Source organism: Moschus berezovskii, chromosome 8, assembly GCF_049115385.1.
Source record: "Moschus berezovskii isolate FMDL1 chromosome 8, NW_MosBer_1.0, whole genome shotgun sequence".
Lineage (NCBI taxonomy): Eukaryota > Metazoa > Chordata > Mammalia > Artiodactyla > Moschidae > Moschus > Moschus berezovskii.
The window spans coordinates 103,024,922-103,042,327 of NC_142467.1; the positions used below are offsets into that span (position 1 = coordinate 103,024,922).

A 17,406-nucleotide genomic window follows, 5' to 3' on the forward strand; every position below is an offset into this window, starting at 1 on the left:
TGGAAGGAAAGTTATGACCAACATTGATAGTATTTTAAAAAGCAGAGACATTGCTTTGCCAACCAAGGTCTGTCTAGTCAAGGCAATGGTTTTTCCCGTGGTCATGTATGGATGTGAGAGTTGATCTGTGAAGAAAGCTGATCGCCAAAGAATCGATGCTTTTGAACTGTGGTGTTGGAGAAGACTCTTGAGAGTCCCTTATACTGCAAGGAGATCCAACCAGTCCATTCTAAAGGAGGTCAATCCTGGATGTTCATTGTAGGGACTGATGCTAAAGCTGAAACTGCAATACTTTGGTCACCTCATGCGACGAGTTGACTCATTGGAAAAGACTCTGATGCTGGGAAAGGTTGGGGGTGAGAGGAGAAGGGGACGACGGAGAATGAGATGGCTGGATGGCATCACCAACTCTGTGGACATGAGTTTGAGTGTACTCCGGGGGTTGGTAATGGACAGGGAGGCCTGGCGTGCTGTGATTCATGGCGTCGCGGAGAGTCGGACACGACTAAGCCACTGAACTGAACTGAACTGAACTGAATTCAATATCATGAAAAATTGTGATCAAGCAAGTGGAGAATTCAAAATAGTGTCATGAAGAAGCTCAACAAGCTACAAGAAAACTCATAAAGACACTTCAGTTAGATGAGGAATAAAAATAATGACCATAAGGAACAGTTTCCAAAATGATGAAAGCTCTTAAACATAAGTAAAAAGAAGTTCTGGTGCTGAAGAACTCAGTAAATAAGATGAAGGATGAGTTACAAAGCACTGGAAGGGAGACCATATGGAGTAGAGAGATCGTGAGTTCAAACCGAGAATGATTCAAGTAGATGTGAGGACAGAACTAAGATTTTTTTTGTTTTTAATGAAGATATTCTCTGAATAACTTCTGACTCTACCAGAACAGGTAAGAAGGATACTGGGTGTCTCAAAAGCAGAAGAGAGGGAGAAAGGAACAGAGAGATTATGCATAGAAATAACAGCTGAGAATTTTCTAAGTCTGGGGAAGGAACCGAATGGACATATCCACAGAGGTATTATAATAGGACACATAAATGTTTCAATGCAAAAGATCTTCTCCAACACACGTATGAAAACTGTCAAAAGTCAATGGAAGAAGATACTTCCCTGGTGGTGCAGTAAGCAAGAATCTGCCTGCCAAAGCAGGAACAGGCCCTGGGTTTGATGCCTGGTTTGGAAAGATTCCACACACCACAGAGTCATTAAGTTGGGGCACCACAGCTACTGAGCCTGAACTGTAGAGCCTGTGCTCTGCAGCAAGAGAGATCACCACAGTGAGAAGTTCTCCCACAGCAATGAAGAGTAGTGCCCCCCGGACCTCCGCAACTAGAGAAAGCCCTGCAAATCAAGGAAGACTCAGTGTACTCATAAATAAAGCAAATAAATAAATATTTTTAATTAATTTATTTATTTTAATTGAAGGCTAATACTTTACAATATTGTATTGGTTTTGCAATACATTGACATGAATCTGCCCCTGGTGTACATGTGTTCCCCATCTTGAACCCCCCTCCCACCTCCGTCCCAATACCATCCATCACTCTGGGTAATCCCAGTGCACCAGCCACGAGTAAATTTTTTTAAAGTCAGTAAAAGAATGCTGTTTTTATATACTAATTTGTATATATATATATATATATATATATATAAAGTAGGCAATCAACAAGGACCTCGGGAATTAAATACAGAGAAAAAACTCAATATCTTGTAATAATCTATAGTGGAAAAAGAATCTAAAAAAGAATATATATATGTATCTAATTTTGTTGTACACTTGGAACTAATATGACATTGTAAATCAATTACATTTCAATAAAAGTTATTAAAAAGAATATTAAAGGTATCCAGAAAAAAAGTGAGCACTCTGCAAAGACACCCGCATTGGGTTATCAACAAATTTCTTAGCACAGACTCTGCAGTCCAAGAGAGAATGGAATATCATTCTGAAACTATTGTGATATGAAAACTGCTAGCCAAGAATCCTCCATCGAGCAAAGGTATCCTTCAGATATGAAGAAAAAATAAAGGCTCTCCCAGATAAAGCAAAACACTGGGATGAACCAGAGGGATGGGATAGGGAGGGAGGTGGGAGAGGGGTTCAGGATGGGGAACACATGTACACCCAGGGCAGATTCATGTCGATGTATGGCAAAACCAATACAACAATGTAAAGTAATCAGCCTCCAATTAAAAAAAAAAAAAAAAAGCTGAGAGAGTTCAGTACCCAGAACTGTCTTATAAGCAAAGTTGAAGTGTGCTCTTCTACTTGAAATGAGAAGGCAAAAGTACCCAAAAGATCAAGTTGATAGGCAGAAACAGAAAAATTAAACTATATATCAGACTAAGTCAACTCAAATAAAAAAAATAAATAAATAAACAACCATATTAAAAATGGGTAGATGATGCTCAATAGACATTTTCTCCCAAGGAAGACATACAAATGGCACATGAAAAGAGGCTTAATATTATTAATCTTCAAAGAAACAGAAACCAAAATCACAATGAGGTACATCTTCCACAGTAAGAATGGCTATTATCAGAGAGACAAAAATCAACAAGTTGATGAGGGCCACATGAGACCAAGAAATGATACACGATTTTCAAATTTTCTTCTCAATTATCAGAGAAACCAGAACTGCAGCACCTTATATTTGCACATTTTCCCTCCATGTACCAGATCTCTGTGTTTAGAAACCTTCTTATTATCCTGGCCACCATCTCTGACTCCCACCTCCACACACCCATGTAATTCTTTTCTAATCTGTTCTTTTAAGATACATGTCACATTCCCCACCACCCCAAAGAAGGCAAGCCATAACCTATTAATGTACTTTTACCTACTCTTTGCAGATTTGGGCAGCACTGTACTGACCACAAAGACCTATGACTACTTCATGGCCATCTGTCAAACTCTGCACTATCCTGTCATCTTGAACACCCCCCAACCCCACACACTTTGTGAATTGTTGGTTCTGGTGTTTGGTTCATGAATGCCCTACATTCTTTGTTACAAAGATGAACAGCGTTGCAACTGTACTTCTGTACCTTCTTGGAATTCTGTACTTATCCTGTAAAAGCAAATAAGAGGTCCAAATAGTGAATTGTGACACCTTTCTTAATGACATGATGATGTAATTTGAAACTGTTATATTCCCGGTTGGTAATGGACTGGTTCCAAATTGGGAAAGGAGGACGTCAAGGCTGCTTATTTAACTTATATGCAGTGTACATCATGAGAAATGCTGGGTTGGATGAAGCACAAGTTCGAATCAAGACTGCCAGGAGAAATAGCAATAACCTCAGATATGCAGATGACACCACCCTTTTGGCAGAAAGTGAAGAGGGACGAAAGAGCCTCTTGATGAAAGTGAAAGAGGAGAGTGAAAAAGCATTCTTAAAACTCAACATTCAAACAACTCATGGTATCTGGTCCAATCACATCAAGGGAAAGAGATGGGGAAGCAACAGAAACAGTGAGAGACTTTCTTTTCTTAGGCTCCAAAATCACTACAGATGGTGACTGCAGTCATGAAATTAAGACACTTGCTCTTTGGAAGAAAAGATTTGACAAACCTCAACAATGTATTAAAAAGCAGGGACTTTGCCAAAACAAGTCCATCTAGTCAAAGCTATGATTTTTCCAGTAGTCATGTATAGATGCTAGAGTTGGAGCATAAAGAAGTATGTTCACCAAAGAATTGATACTTTTGAACCGTGTTGTTGGAGAACTCTTGAGAGTACCTTGGACTGCAAGGAGATCAAATGAGTCAATCCTAACGAAACCAATCCTGAATATTCACTGGAAGTACTGATGCTGAAGCTCAAGCTCCAATATTTTGGCCACCTGATGCAAAGAGCTGACTTGTTATAATAGACTCTGATGCTGGGAAAGATTGAAGGCAGGAGGAGAAGGGGGCAACAGAGGATGAGATGGTTGGATGGCATCACTGACTCGACGGACATGAGTTTGAGCAAGCTCCAGGATATGGTGAGGGACAGGGAAGCCTGACGTGCTGCACTCTATTGGTTCACAAAGAGTCAGATACAACTGAGTGACTGAACAACAAATGTCTTACCTGGGATCCTTTACCCTAAGATAGTTTCCTCTCTATCTGGAATACCATCAGCTTGGGGGAAGTACAAAGTGCTTTCCACCTGTGCAGCTCACCTCTCACCTGTATCCTTGTTTCATTGGAAGGGCTTTGAGTGCACCTCAGTCCTGTGGCTACTCGTGCCCTTCTGCTCAGAGTCAAGTGCAATCACCTCAGTGATGTACACTGTGATCACACCCATGCTGAGCCCCTTCATCTCTAGTCTAAGGTACGAAGACATACACAGGGCTCTGAAAAGATTATTTGGAGTGGCAAGTATCAAAGGACTACCAGTGGTAGTGTTAAAGAAGTTCCCTTCTTTTCAGGGTGTAAAGAATCTGAACTGGAATCTGATATTCTGGCTCAAATGATCAAAAACGCAGTCCCTGGACCACCAGAGACCTGAGGAATCCGAATCTGCACTTGAACCGCAGACCTTGGTGATTTGTATGAACAGTGGATTTATAGATATCCTGGTCTAGAATAGGATTTCTCACATTCTTAGGCTACCTTGGGCAGGAGAATTGTTTGTATTGTTCTATGGTTTATAGGAGATTAGTAGCATCCCTTCAGATATCACCAAGTATCTCCAGTGTCAAAATCATGCCTGGTTGAGAATCACTGGGTCAGAGTTCCAGAACTAAAAGACCTCAATCCAGATTCCAGCACTTACTTGGTTTGTACTTTTAAGTAGAACATTAACTCCTCTGAGTTCCAATCTGACAACGGAGAATGGAGTTCATAAAAGTATTACCACAAAAAATGCATTATTTGAAAAATTAAACTTGACAATCACTATAACATGCTAAGATAGTTTAGTGTTTATGTGTTAGTCACTCAGTTGTGTCCAACTCCTTGCGGCCCCATGAACTGTATGTAGCCTGCCAGGCTCTTCCGTCCATGGGATACTCCAGGGAAGAACACTGGAGTGGGTTGCCATTCCTTCTGCAGGGAATCTTCCCAACCCAGGGATCAAACCTGCATCTCTAACATCTCCTGCTTTGGCGGGCATATTCTTTACCACTGAGCTACCTGGGAAGCCTGGTTTATGTCATATTAATATCATATCAGGCTTCTCTGATAATTCAGTTAGTAAAGAATCCGCCTGCAACACAGGAGACCCTGGTTCAATTCCTGTGTTGGGAAGATCCTTTGGATAAGGGATAGGCTACCCACTCCAGTATTCCTGGGCTTCCCTTGTGGCTCAGCTGGTAGATAATCTGCCCGCAATGCGGGAGGCCTGTGTTTGATCCCTGTGTTGGAAAGATCCCCTAGAGAAGGAAATGGCTACCCACTCCAGTAATCTTGCCTGGAGAATTCCATGGACTGTATAATCCATGTGGGGCAAAGAGTCCGACACGACTGAGCGATTTTCACTTATCACATCAACATATAAATATTTTTCTTATAGTTACAAACATTTTATAATGAGAGACTAAAGGGCAGCTGTTGACTTCTGATATAACTGAGAAATTTTAATTGGCTTGGAAAAACTAGCATGAATCCAGGGAATATAATACCCACAACTTTATACTGAAGGAGCAATGTTTTCCCAGTTCTGAAGAGGGAAATAATTATAAAGATTTCAGTAGTTTTTTTTTTTTTTTTCTTCTCTACCACAAATTAAAGCTTTGAAGACTCAAGGGACCTCCTCAAGACAAATCCTCAGTGTTTTAGTTTAAAGAAGAATTAGATCTCAGGGTTGTGATAAGGTTCTGGGAGGTTTAGTGCTTTGAAAGTAGGAGAATTAAAGGGGAAGGAATGACAAAAACTGAATCACCCAACTTATAATGCAATCATCTAGTAACAGAGAATCAACAGAAAAATAATTGCATTGTGTCCAACCCAGGGTCCCCAAGGGAAATCATGTACTTGGAGGCTGGAGTAACAAAAGGAAAATATGTCTAATTAGCTGACATGTGTACATGCTTGCTAAGTCCTTTCAGTCCTGTCCAACTCTTTGTGACCCATTGAATGTAGCCCTCTGGGAAACTCTGTCCATGGGATTCTCCAGGCAAGAACACTGGAGTGGGTTGCCATGCAGTCCTCCAGAGGATTTTTCTGACCCAGGGATCAAGACCCCATCTCCTGCGACTCCTGCATTTTAAGTGGATTCTTTATCACTGAGCCACCAGAGAAGCCCTGTGAGCTGACATAAGAAGCTGTAAATACCTCCTCTGCTGCAGCCCCTCAGTTTGTGCCACTTTGCTTGATGAGGACCTCGTCCTTTATTTAGATTCCTGAATCTATCTGGGAGCCAGTGCTTGATTTTATCCCTTCCTGTTGTCTTGTTTATGTACAAAAACTTGGTCTGCATCATTAATCATTTAGAAAGGAACTTGGACTTCTATAGGGAAAGACTTCTCTCTCAATCTGCAGGCAGGTGAGAGTTCCGCACACATTTCAGGAGAGGGTCAGAGAGGACAGAAGCCAGGAGCATGTACCTGAGGCATCCTGAAGATCAATTTGCATAGTCCAGAGGCCAGAGGTCACTGTGGTTATTTCCTGGCTTTCCTAATATTAGAGTATCTATTTAGGTCTAAAAATAAATTGAACCCTTCACTCATCAATGTTGACAATTGAACCCTTCACTCATCAATGTTGACAAATGGTAATAGAGGAAGCTCAATTAGAAGGAAAGGTGGTGGTAGTTTATTTGCTAAGTTGTGTCTGGCCCTTTTGCGACCCCATGGACTGTAGCCCACCCGGCTCCTCTGTCCGTGGAATTTCCCAGGCAAATACTGGAGTTAGTTGCAATTTCTTTCTCTAGTGGATCTTTCTGACCAAGGGATTGAACTTTGGCCTCCTGGATTGCAGGCAGATTCTTTACCAATGAGCCACTAAGGAAGCCCCGTTAAAAGGAATGGGAGGCATAAAAGGCTTCCAGTAAAAGTAGACAATAAATCTAATAGTCTTATTTATGAACTGAAGTAAACAAATAGGAAAACTCAAGAAAAAGATTTATTCTGTTTCTTCATATAAAATATATCCAAATTTTGTTGTATTTCATTTATTTCTGATTTTGAATTGATAGTTTATATTCCATTTGCTTATTCTCAGAATATTTAAATTGTAAGATATATCATGTCATGAATATATCCCTGTTTATGTCCTTGGAAAAATATATTTTTCTTAATTATTTTTTTTCTGGGCATCAAGGAGATGCCACTGGAGCTGGAATATTGATGAAGCAAGGAAACTTGTCTCTGTTGCATTGTCTCAGGGGTCATTTGAGTTTATTGGAGATTTTCTGTCTTAATTTGCATATGTCCATTTCATTTCTCTTTTTTCTTTCACTCTCATGCTTTTCATTCTTCTCTAAATGCCAAGAAGAAATTGGCCTTACCAAGGTTGAACCCCAAATTTATTGTTCTATAGGAAGCTTATAAACTGGAATTTGGAGGTGGGATGGGGAGGGAAATAGGAGGGAAGTTCAGAAGGGAGGGGATATATGTATGCCTGGGGCTGATTCAATTTGAGGTTTGAGAGAAAACAACAAAATAATGTAAAGCTATGTCCAGGTTCGATGCATGATACAGGATGCTTGAGGCTGGTGCACTTGGATGACCCAGAGGGATGATATGGGGAGGGGTTTCAAGATGGGTGAAAAAAAAAACACAAAAATTTTAAAAAACCTGGAACTTCTGAGTAAAAGTTATACATTATTTTGGAGAATAATAATTTGATCTGACCAGCTTGATGTGTAACAATTCATGGCCTAATGACGGTGGATCTGGGTGACCAGTTTATGATAGTAGCACAAGCCAGAAACATCGTGTGTGTGTGTGTGTGTGTGTGTGTTTGCCTGTGCCTTGTGAAGTGAGACCGGTTCTTAAAGCAGAGGGATCTGTACTCTTATGTTAAGATGACTTATAATGCAGAGGTCAGAATTTGGTCAGTGATGGAACTAAGTGGGGAAACTGACATAATTCACAGGATGGTTTTTAAACTAAATTCATAAAGTGCAAGGAACCACATGCAAGGAGGGATTGTCTACGTGCTGAAGGTTCAGCTGTAGCAGGGAGGCCACCTTGTTCCTCAGCATCCCTGACACCACCTCTAATCACTCCCCCTCCTACTTATTCCTTCGCCCCACTGGCTTCCTTGTTTGCACTTGAACATGTGGAACAAGCATCTCTGTCTGGTCCTTAGCAGTGGCAGCTTGCTTTGCCAGGCACACACTTCTTCTGCTGTCACAAAGGCTTCTTCTCTCTTTCTTCAAACATCACCTAGTTTGAAGCTCTTCCCTGAACACTCGGGACAAAATAACACCTCCTGCCACTCTCTCCTTTATACCTGGGTTTGTTTTTTCATAGCACGTGTGACATTCTGACATATTCTATCATATTTTATTTGAATATCCTTATTCACCATCCTTGCATTGTGAGAGGCTTATTTTTCAGCACTTTCTACTGGGTCAGCACTAAATATGTATTTCTCAGATAAATGAAGAAATACCTCATTAGAACTCTAGAATATATGAGCTCTTTGCCAATATGATGAGAATGGGACAAAAATTCTTTGTCAGAGATGAAATGGAGTATACTTTGGAAGAGAACTTTTCTATAAATAAGGTATTAAGATCAATTACTTGAAGGCTAAATAGAAATTGCAGTATTTCAGCTATGTGAATTATTCCAGTTTGTGTGCAAACTAGTCATGGTATTTTCCTTTTTCCTGTTAGGGACCTCCACCCCATGGAATCAGGGAATAATACACGAATTTCAGAATTTCTTCTTCTGGGACTTTCAGAAGGACAAGAACTGCAGGCTCTCATATTTGGGCTTTTCTTCTGCATGTACCTAATCACTGTGCTTGGAAACCTGCTCATCATCCTGGCCATAAGCTCAGACTACCACCTCCACACTCCCATGTATTTCCTCCTCTCCAACCTGTCCTTTGTAGACATCCGTTTCACCTCCACCACCATCCCAAAGATGCTTTGGAACATCCAGAAAAAGAGCAAAGGTATCACCTATGAAGGCTGCATCACCCAGATATATTTTTACATACTGTTTGGAGGATTAGATGACATTCTCCTGAGTGTGATGGCTTATGATCGGTATGTGGCCATCTGCCACCCCCTGCACTACACGGTCATCATGAGCCTCCGGCTCTGTGGACTGATTGTTTTGATATCCTGGGTGCTGATTGCCTTGTATTCCTTGTTACACAGCCTAATGGTGTTGCGATTGTCCTTCTGTCCACTTGTGCAAATACCCCACTTTTTCTGTGAACTCAGTCAGGTGGTACAACTTGCCAGTTCTGACAACTTTCTTAATAATATTGTGATGTATTTTGGAGTTGTCCTGATGGGTGGTGGTCCTTTTGCTGGTATCCTTTACTCTTACTGTAAAATAGTTTCCTGCATATGTAAAATCTCATCAGCCCAGGGGAAGTATAAAGCATTTTCCACCTGTGCATCTCACCTCTTGGTTGTCTCCCTATTTTATTTTACAGTCCTAGGAGTGTTCCTTAGCTCTGCTGCTACCCACAGCTCACATTCAAGTACAATGGCCTCGGTGATGTACACTGTGGTCACACCCATGCTGAACCCTTTCATCTACAGTCTGAGAAACCGAGATATAAAAGAGGGTCTAAAGAGATTGTATTTGATGCCAAGTATAAAAGGCCAATTACACTAGTGCTCTGGATTGCATAACTCAAAGTATCAAAACCAGAAATTGTTCTTTGATCGTTGTGAAATAAAATTTGCTCCTTGCATTTATTTTTTGGGACTTCATGTTTTTTTCCTTCTTTAAATTCAGTATCTTTATAGAATTTTAGGAACCCTCTTATTATGCTTTATTCTCAGTCTTACACGTAGACAGTTTTTATCTTTTCCTACCCACCATTTTCCTCTCTTTTCATTTTCCTCTCTTTCCAAATGTTTGGAAATTCCATTTCTTTGATGGAATATCATAGAATTATGAAGAATTTATTAGGAGTAATGTTGAGCAACTGTGCGGTAGTTTGAACATTCTTTGGCACCGCGCAATAGCACTAATCTGACATGCTAGTAAAGTAATGCTCAAAATTCTCCAAGCCAAGCTTCAGCATAACATGAACTATGAACTTTCAGATGTTCATGCTGGTTTTAGGAAAGGCATAGAAACCAGAGATCAAATTTCCAACATACGCTGGATCATGGGAAAAGCAAGAGAGTTCCAGAGAAGCAACTGTTTCTGCTTTATTGACTAAGCCAAGGCCTTTGACTATGTGGATCACAATAAACTGTGGAAAACTCTGAAAGAGATGGGAATACCAGACCATCTGACCTGCTTCTTGAGAAACCTATATGCAGGTCGGGAAGCAACAGTTAGAACTGGACATGGAACAACAGACTGGTTCCAAATAGGGAAAGGAGTACGTCAAGGCTGTATATTGTCACCCTGCTTATTCAACATATATGCAGAGTACATCATAAGAAACACTGGGCTGGGAGAAGCGCAAGCTGGAATCAAGATTGCTGGAAGAAATATCAATAACCTCAGATATGTAGATGACACCACCCTTACGGCAGAAGGTGAAGAGGAACTAAAAAGCCTCTTGATGAAAGTGAAAGAGGAGAGTGAAAATGTTGGCTTAAAGCTCAACATTCAGAAAACTAAGATCATGGCTTCCCGTCCCATCACATCATGGCAAATATGGGGAAACAGTGGCTGACTTTATTTTTGGGGGCTCTAAAATCACTGCAGATGGTGATTGCAGTCATGAAATTAAAAGACGCTTACTCCTTGGCAGGAAAGTTATGACTAACCTAGACAGCATATTGAAAAGCAGAGACATTACTTTGCCAACAAAGGTCCGTCTATTCAAGGCTATGGTTTTTCCAGTGGTCATGTGAGAGTTGGACTGTCAAGAAAGCTGAGTGCTGAAGAATTGATGCTTTTGAACTGTGGTGCTGGAGAAGACTCTTGAGAGCCCTTTGGACTTTAAGGAGATCCAACAAGTCCATCCTAAAGGAGACCAGTCCTGGATGTTCATTGGAAGGACTGATTCTGAGGCTGAAACTCCAATACTTTGGCCGCCTCATGCAAAGAGTTGACTCATTGGAAAAGACCCTGATGCTGGGAGGAATTGGGGCAGGAGGAGAAGAGGACGACAGATGATGAGATGGAAGGATGGCATCACCAACTCGATGCACATGAGTTTGGGTGAACTCCAGGAGTTGGTGATGGACATGGAGGCCTGGCATGCTGCGATTCATGGCGTTGCAAAGAGTTAGACACGACTGAGTGACTGAACTGAAATGAACTGAACTGAAATTCTTGATGGTCCTAAGATGACAGAGATATGGGACAGGGAGACCACTTTCTCCCCCACAAATTCATCGAAAGAACATTTGAATGCTGAGCAAATTCCACAAATCAACTTTTGAATGCTGGCAGAGGACATCAGGCACCCAGAAAGGCAGCCCATTGTCTTCGAATGGAGGTAGGACAAAATATAATAGATAAAAACAGAGACAAAAGAGGTAGGAACAGAGATCTGTCCTGGGAAGGGAGTCTTAAAAAAGGGAGAAACCAGGAAACACTCTCACTGGCGGGTCTGTGGCGAGTCTTGGAATCTCAGAGGGCAACATAACTGGGAGGAAAAATACATAAATAAATAATTAAAATCCACAGATTACGTGCCTAAGGGCAACTCCCAGCGGAGAAGCAGCCCAGACACTCGCATCTGCCACTGGGCTGGACAGGGAGGCGCTGGCTGCAGTGCTTAGGATAAGGACTGGGCCTGAATGCTCCGAGGACAATCTGAGGGAACTAACTTGAGATAGCAAACCAGAATGTGGGATAGCCAGAGAGAGAGAGAAGAGTGAGAGAGAGAACTATCCTGTGAAAAGCCCTAAACTAAGACACTGCCATCCCTGGTCACAGAACAAAGGACTGAGCAGAGCTAGCCAGTTGCAGACTGGCCCATCCCCCGTTGGAGACAGGCAGGCGGGGGCAGCTAGAGCCAGAGGGGGCAATCGCAGCCCCAGAGAGGCATCCTCTACCAAACTGCAAGCAGGCTTCATTGCTAACTAAGGCTTCTTGGGATTCTGGATGGTTGATATTTGCTGGGAGGTTCGCAGCCAGAGATCAGCTCCCCAGAAGAGACACGCGGCACACCTGAGAAAGCATGCCCATTGGACACCCAGAAAACTGAGCGGGGGAATGGGGGAGGTGATAATATGCACCCCCCACCTGGGGGTGACTGTGCTCACCAAATACATGGTCACCTGAGCTGCTTGGACCTGGGAAGGGCACAAAACACAGGCCCAACTGAATCTGCACCTTTGTGGAGTACCCGAGAACCTGAACCTGAGAAACTTAGACCTGGGAAGTGCACGCAACCCAGGGCATGCCTCAGAAAGTACCTGGCAGAGCAACCTAGAGCCTGAGAAGTGTAGACCATGAAAGCACACACGCAGTGAGCCGGGGCAAACCCAGTGTGGCTGAGAGGCTGCAAGCACTCCCCACACATGATATTTGCTTGCAATGTTAGTCCCTCCTCACAGCAGGACTGAAAAAGTGAGCCTAAAAAAGTGACCACCATCGCCCCCGTGTTTCAGGGCGGAAGTTAGACACTGAAGAGAATCACAAACAGAAGAAGCTAAAACAAACAGGGAACTGCTTTGGAAGTGACAGGTGCAACAGATTAAAGGCCTGTTCAGTTCAGTTCAGTCGCTCAGTCGTGTCCGACTCTCCGCGACCCCATGAATCACAGCACTCCAGGCCTCCCTGTCCATCACCAACTCCCGGAGTGCACTCAAACTCATGTCCACAGAGTCGGTGATGCCATCCAGCCATCTCATTCTCGGTAGTCCCCTTCTCCTCCCGGCCCCAACCTTTCCCAGCATCAGAGTCTTTTCCAGTGAGTCAACTCGTCGCATGAGGTGGCCAAAGTATTGCAGCTTCAGCTATTACTCAGCCATTAAAAAGAATGCATTTGAACCAGTTCTAATGAGGTGGATGAAACTGGAGCTTATTATACAGAGTGAAGTAAGCCAGAAAGAAAAACACCAATACAGTATACTAACACATATATATGGAATTTAGAAAGATGGTAACGATAACCCTGTGTACGAGACAGCAAAAGAGACACAGATGCATACAACAGTCTTTTGGACTCTGTGGGAGAGGGCGAGGGTGGGATGATTTGGAAGAATGGCATTGAAACATGTATATTATCATATGTGAAATGAATTGCTAGTCCAGGTTCAATGCATATGATTTTATCTTTAATTTTGTTAATGTGGTGTATCATATTGATTGATTTGTGGATATTAGCAAAATCTTGCATCTGTGATAAAGCCCACTTGGTCATGATGTATGATCTTTTTAATGTGTTGTTGGATTCTGTTTGCTAGGATTTTGTTAAGGATTTTTGCATCTATGCTCATCAGTGATATTGCCCTGTAGTTTTCTTTTTCTGTGGCATCTTTGTCTGATTTTGGTATTAGGGTGGTGGTTGCCTCATAGAATGAGTTTGGAAGTTTACCTTCTTCTGAAATTTTCTGGAAGAGTTTGTGTAGGATAGGTGTTAGCTCTTCCCTAAATTTTTGGTAGAATTAAGGTGTGAAGCCGTCTGGTCCTGGGCTTTTGTTTGCTGGAAGATTTCCGATTACAGTTTCAATTTCCGTGTTTGTGATGGGTCTCTTAAGATTTTCTATTTCTTCCTAGTTCAGTTTTGGAAAGTTACACTTTTCTAGAACTTTGTCCATTTCTTCCAAGTTGTCCGTTTTATTGACATATAGTTGCTGATAGTAATCTCTTATGATCCTTTGTATTTCTCTGTTGTCTGTTGTGATTTCTCCATTTTCATTTATAATTATGTTGATTTGATTCTTCTCTGTTTGTTTCTTGATGAGTCTGGCTAGTGGTTTTTCTACTTTATTTATTTACTCAAAGAACCAGCTTTTATCTTTGTTGATTTTTGCAATGGTCTCTTTTGCATTATATCTGCCCTAATTTTTTTTAATTTCTTTCCTTCTACTAACCCTGGAATACTTAATTTCTTCTTTTTCTAGTTACTTTAGGTGTAGAGTTAGGTTATTTACTTGACTATTTTCTTGTTTCTTGAGGTAAGCCTGTATTGCTATGAACCTTCCCCTTAGCACTACTTTTTCAATGTCCCACAGGTTTGGGGTTGTTGTGTTTTCATTTCACTCATCTCTATGCATATTTTGATTTCTCTTTTGATTTCTTCTGTGATTTGTTGTTTATTCAGAAGCAGGTTGTTTAGCCTCCATATGTTGGAATTTTTAATAGTTTTTTTTCCCTGTATTTAACATCTAATCTTACCACATTGTGATCAGAAAAGATGCTTGGGATGATTTCAATTTTTTTTAATTTACCAAGGCTAGATTTATGGCCCAGGGTGTGATCTATCCTGGGGAAGGTTCCGTGTGCACTTGAGGAAAAGGTGAAGTTCATTGTTTTGGCATGAAATTTCCTATAGAGATCTATTAGGTCTAACTGGTACATTGTATCATTTAAAGTTTGTGTTTCCTTACTAATTTTCTGTTTAGTTGATCTATCCATAGGTGTGAGTGGGGTATCAAAGTCTCCCACTATTATTGTGTTATTGTTAATTTCCCTTTTCATACTTGTTAGCATTTGCCTTACATACTGTTGTGCTCCTATGTTGGGTTCATATATATTTATAATTATTATATCTTCTTCTTGGATTGATCCTTTGATTGTTATGTAGTGTCCCTCTTTGTCTCTTTTCACAGCCTTTTTTTCAAAGTCTATTTTATCTGATATGAGTATTACTACTACTGCTTTCTTTTGGTCTCCATTTGTGTGAAATATCTTTTTCCAGCCCTTCACTTTCAGTGTGTATGTATGCCTTGGTTTGAGGTGGGTCTCTTGTAGACAGCATACGTAGGGGTCTTGTTTTGTACCCATTCAGCCAGCCTTTGTCTTTTGGTTGGGGCATTCAACCCATTTACATTTAAGGTAATTATTGATAAAAATGATCCCGTTGCCATTTACTTTGTTGTTTTGGGTTCCAGTTTATACACCGTTTCTTTGTTTCCGGTCTAGAGAAGATCCCTTAGTATTTGTTGGAGAGCTGGTTTGGTGATGCTGAATTCTCTCAGCTTTTGCTTGTCTGTAAAGCTTTTGATTTCTCCTTTGTATTTGAATGAGATTCTTACTGGGTACAGTAATCTGGGTTGTAGGTTTTTCTCTTTCATCACTTTAAGTATGTCCTGCCATTCCTTACTGGCCTGAAGAGTTTCTATTGAAAGATCAGCTCTTATCCTTATGGGAATCCCCTTGTGTGTTATTTTTTTGTTTGTTTATTTGTTTTCCCTTTCTGCTTTTGATATTTGTTCTTTGTGTTTCATCTTTGTTAATTTGATTAATATGTGTTTTGGGGTGTTTGACCTTTGGTTTATCCTGTGTGGGACTCTTGGTATTCTTGGACATGTGTGACCATTTGCTTTCCCATTTTAGGAAAGTTTTCAACTATTATCTCCTCAAGTATTTTCTCATGGCCCTTCTTTTTGTCTTCTTCTTCTGGGACCGCTATGATTCGAATGTTGGGGCATTTGACATTGTCCCAGAGGTCCCTGAGGTTGTCCTCATTTCTTCTAATTCTTTTTCCTTTTTTCCTCTCTGCTTCATTTATTCCCACCATTCTATCTTCTACCTCACTTATCCTATCTTCTATCTTCCTTATTCACTGTTGATTCCCTCCAGAGTGTTTTTGATCCCATTTATTGCATTATTCATTATTGATTGACTCTTTTTTATTTCTTCTATTTCCTTGTTAAACTTTTCTTGAATCTTCTCAGTCCTTGTCTCCAGGCTATTTATCTGTAACTATATTTTGTTTTCAAGATTTTGAATCAATTTTACTATCATTATTCTGAATTCTTTGTCAGGTAGACTCCCTATCCCCCCCTCTTTTGTTTGGTTTGGTGGGCATTTATCATGTTTCTTTACCTGCTGAGTATTACTGTGCCTTTTCATCTTGTTTAGATTGTTATGTTTGGGGTGGCCTTTCTGTATTCTGGCAGTCTGTGGTTCCTCTTTATTGTGGGGGTTCCTCCCTGTGGTGGGTTTGGATGAGTGGCTTGTCAAGGTTTCCTGGTTATGGAAGCTTGTGGTAGTGTTCTGGTGGGTAGAGCTGGGTTTCTTTTCTCTGGAGTGCAATGAAGTGTCCAGTAGTGAGTTTTGAGATGTCTGTGGGTTTGGTGTGACTTTGAGAAGCCTGTATATTAAAGCTCAGGGGTATGTTCCTGGCTTGCTGGAGAATTTACATGGTGTCTTGCTCTGGAACCTGTTGGCTCTTGGGTGGAGCTTGGTTCCAGTGTAGGTGTGGAGGCTTTTGGATGAGCTCTTATTGATTAATGCTCCCTGAAGTCAGGAGTTCTCTGGTATTCTCAGGTTTTGGATTGAAGCCTCCTGTCTCTGGTTTTCAGTCTGATTCTTACAGTAGCCTCAAGAGTTCTCCATCAATACAACACCAATGGTAAAACATCTAGGTTAATGGAGAAAAGATTCTCCATAATGAGGGACACTCAGAAAGGTTCACTGAGTTACATGGAGAAGAGAAGAGGGAGGAAGGAGATAGAGGTGACCAGGAGGAGAAGGGGGGTGTCAAAAAGAGAGAGACAGATCCAGCCAGTAATCAGTTCCCTAAGTGTTCTCCACAGCCCGGAATACCCAAAGAGATTCACAGAACTGGGTAGAGAGGAGAAGGGGGCGGGAGAAGATAGAGGTGACCTAGGAGAGGAAAAGGAGAGTCAAAAGGGGGAGAGGGCAATCAAGCCAGTAATCACACTCCTAACTAAAAGTGGGCACTGAAGATTGGATTCTTAATGGTACAAAATTGATAACAAATAACATAAAGCAAAAATTAAAAATCTAGGTTAGAGGTTAGACTTCAAAAATACAATATTAAAAAAAAAATCAAAGAAATTATAGAAATATATATAAATTTGTTTTAAAAATAGGGTCTCTTTTTGCAAGGTAGTAATAGGTTATAAAAATGAAAATTAAAGGTGTAATAGAGGAATTAATTTTTTTTAATTTTTAAAAAATGGTAATAGTCAAAATATATCTAGGAATTTCTCTGGAGCTGTAGCAGGCAGTGTGGAGTCAGTTCAGTTTCAGAGAGTTCCTTGTTCCAGCTTATACTTCTCTAGATCTCTAGGCCCCTTCCAATGTAGTCAGTGCTAACTTACAGGGTCTTAATCTATTGCACCTGTCTCTTCCAAAGCAGTTCCCTCTGTTTATTTTGGTTTCTTCTGTTTGAAAGTCTCTTCAGTGTCTAATTTCAACCCTGACACAAG

At 41.0% G+C, this 17,406-nt stretch overlaps 1 protein-coding gene across 1 annotated transcript; it reads left to right on the forward strand.

Moving 5' to 3' along the window:
• Positions 1–8,809: 8,809 nt before the first annotated feature.
• On the forward strand, positions 8,810–9,757 carry LOC148777169 (olfactory receptor 7A10-like). Its single transcript, XM_088838400.1, has one exon. It carries the CDS (start codon positions 8,810–8,812, stop codon positions 9,755–9,757), a length of 948 nt encoding a protein of 315 aa, XP_088694526.1.
• Positions 9,758–17,406: the final 7,649 nt, after the last annotated feature.

What these genes read in the sequence shown, in the direction of transcription:
- LOC148777169 (XM_088838400.1), top strand. Translation starts at nt 8,810, where the DNA reads ATGGAATCAGGGAATAATACACGAATTTCAGAATTTCTTCTTCTGGGA.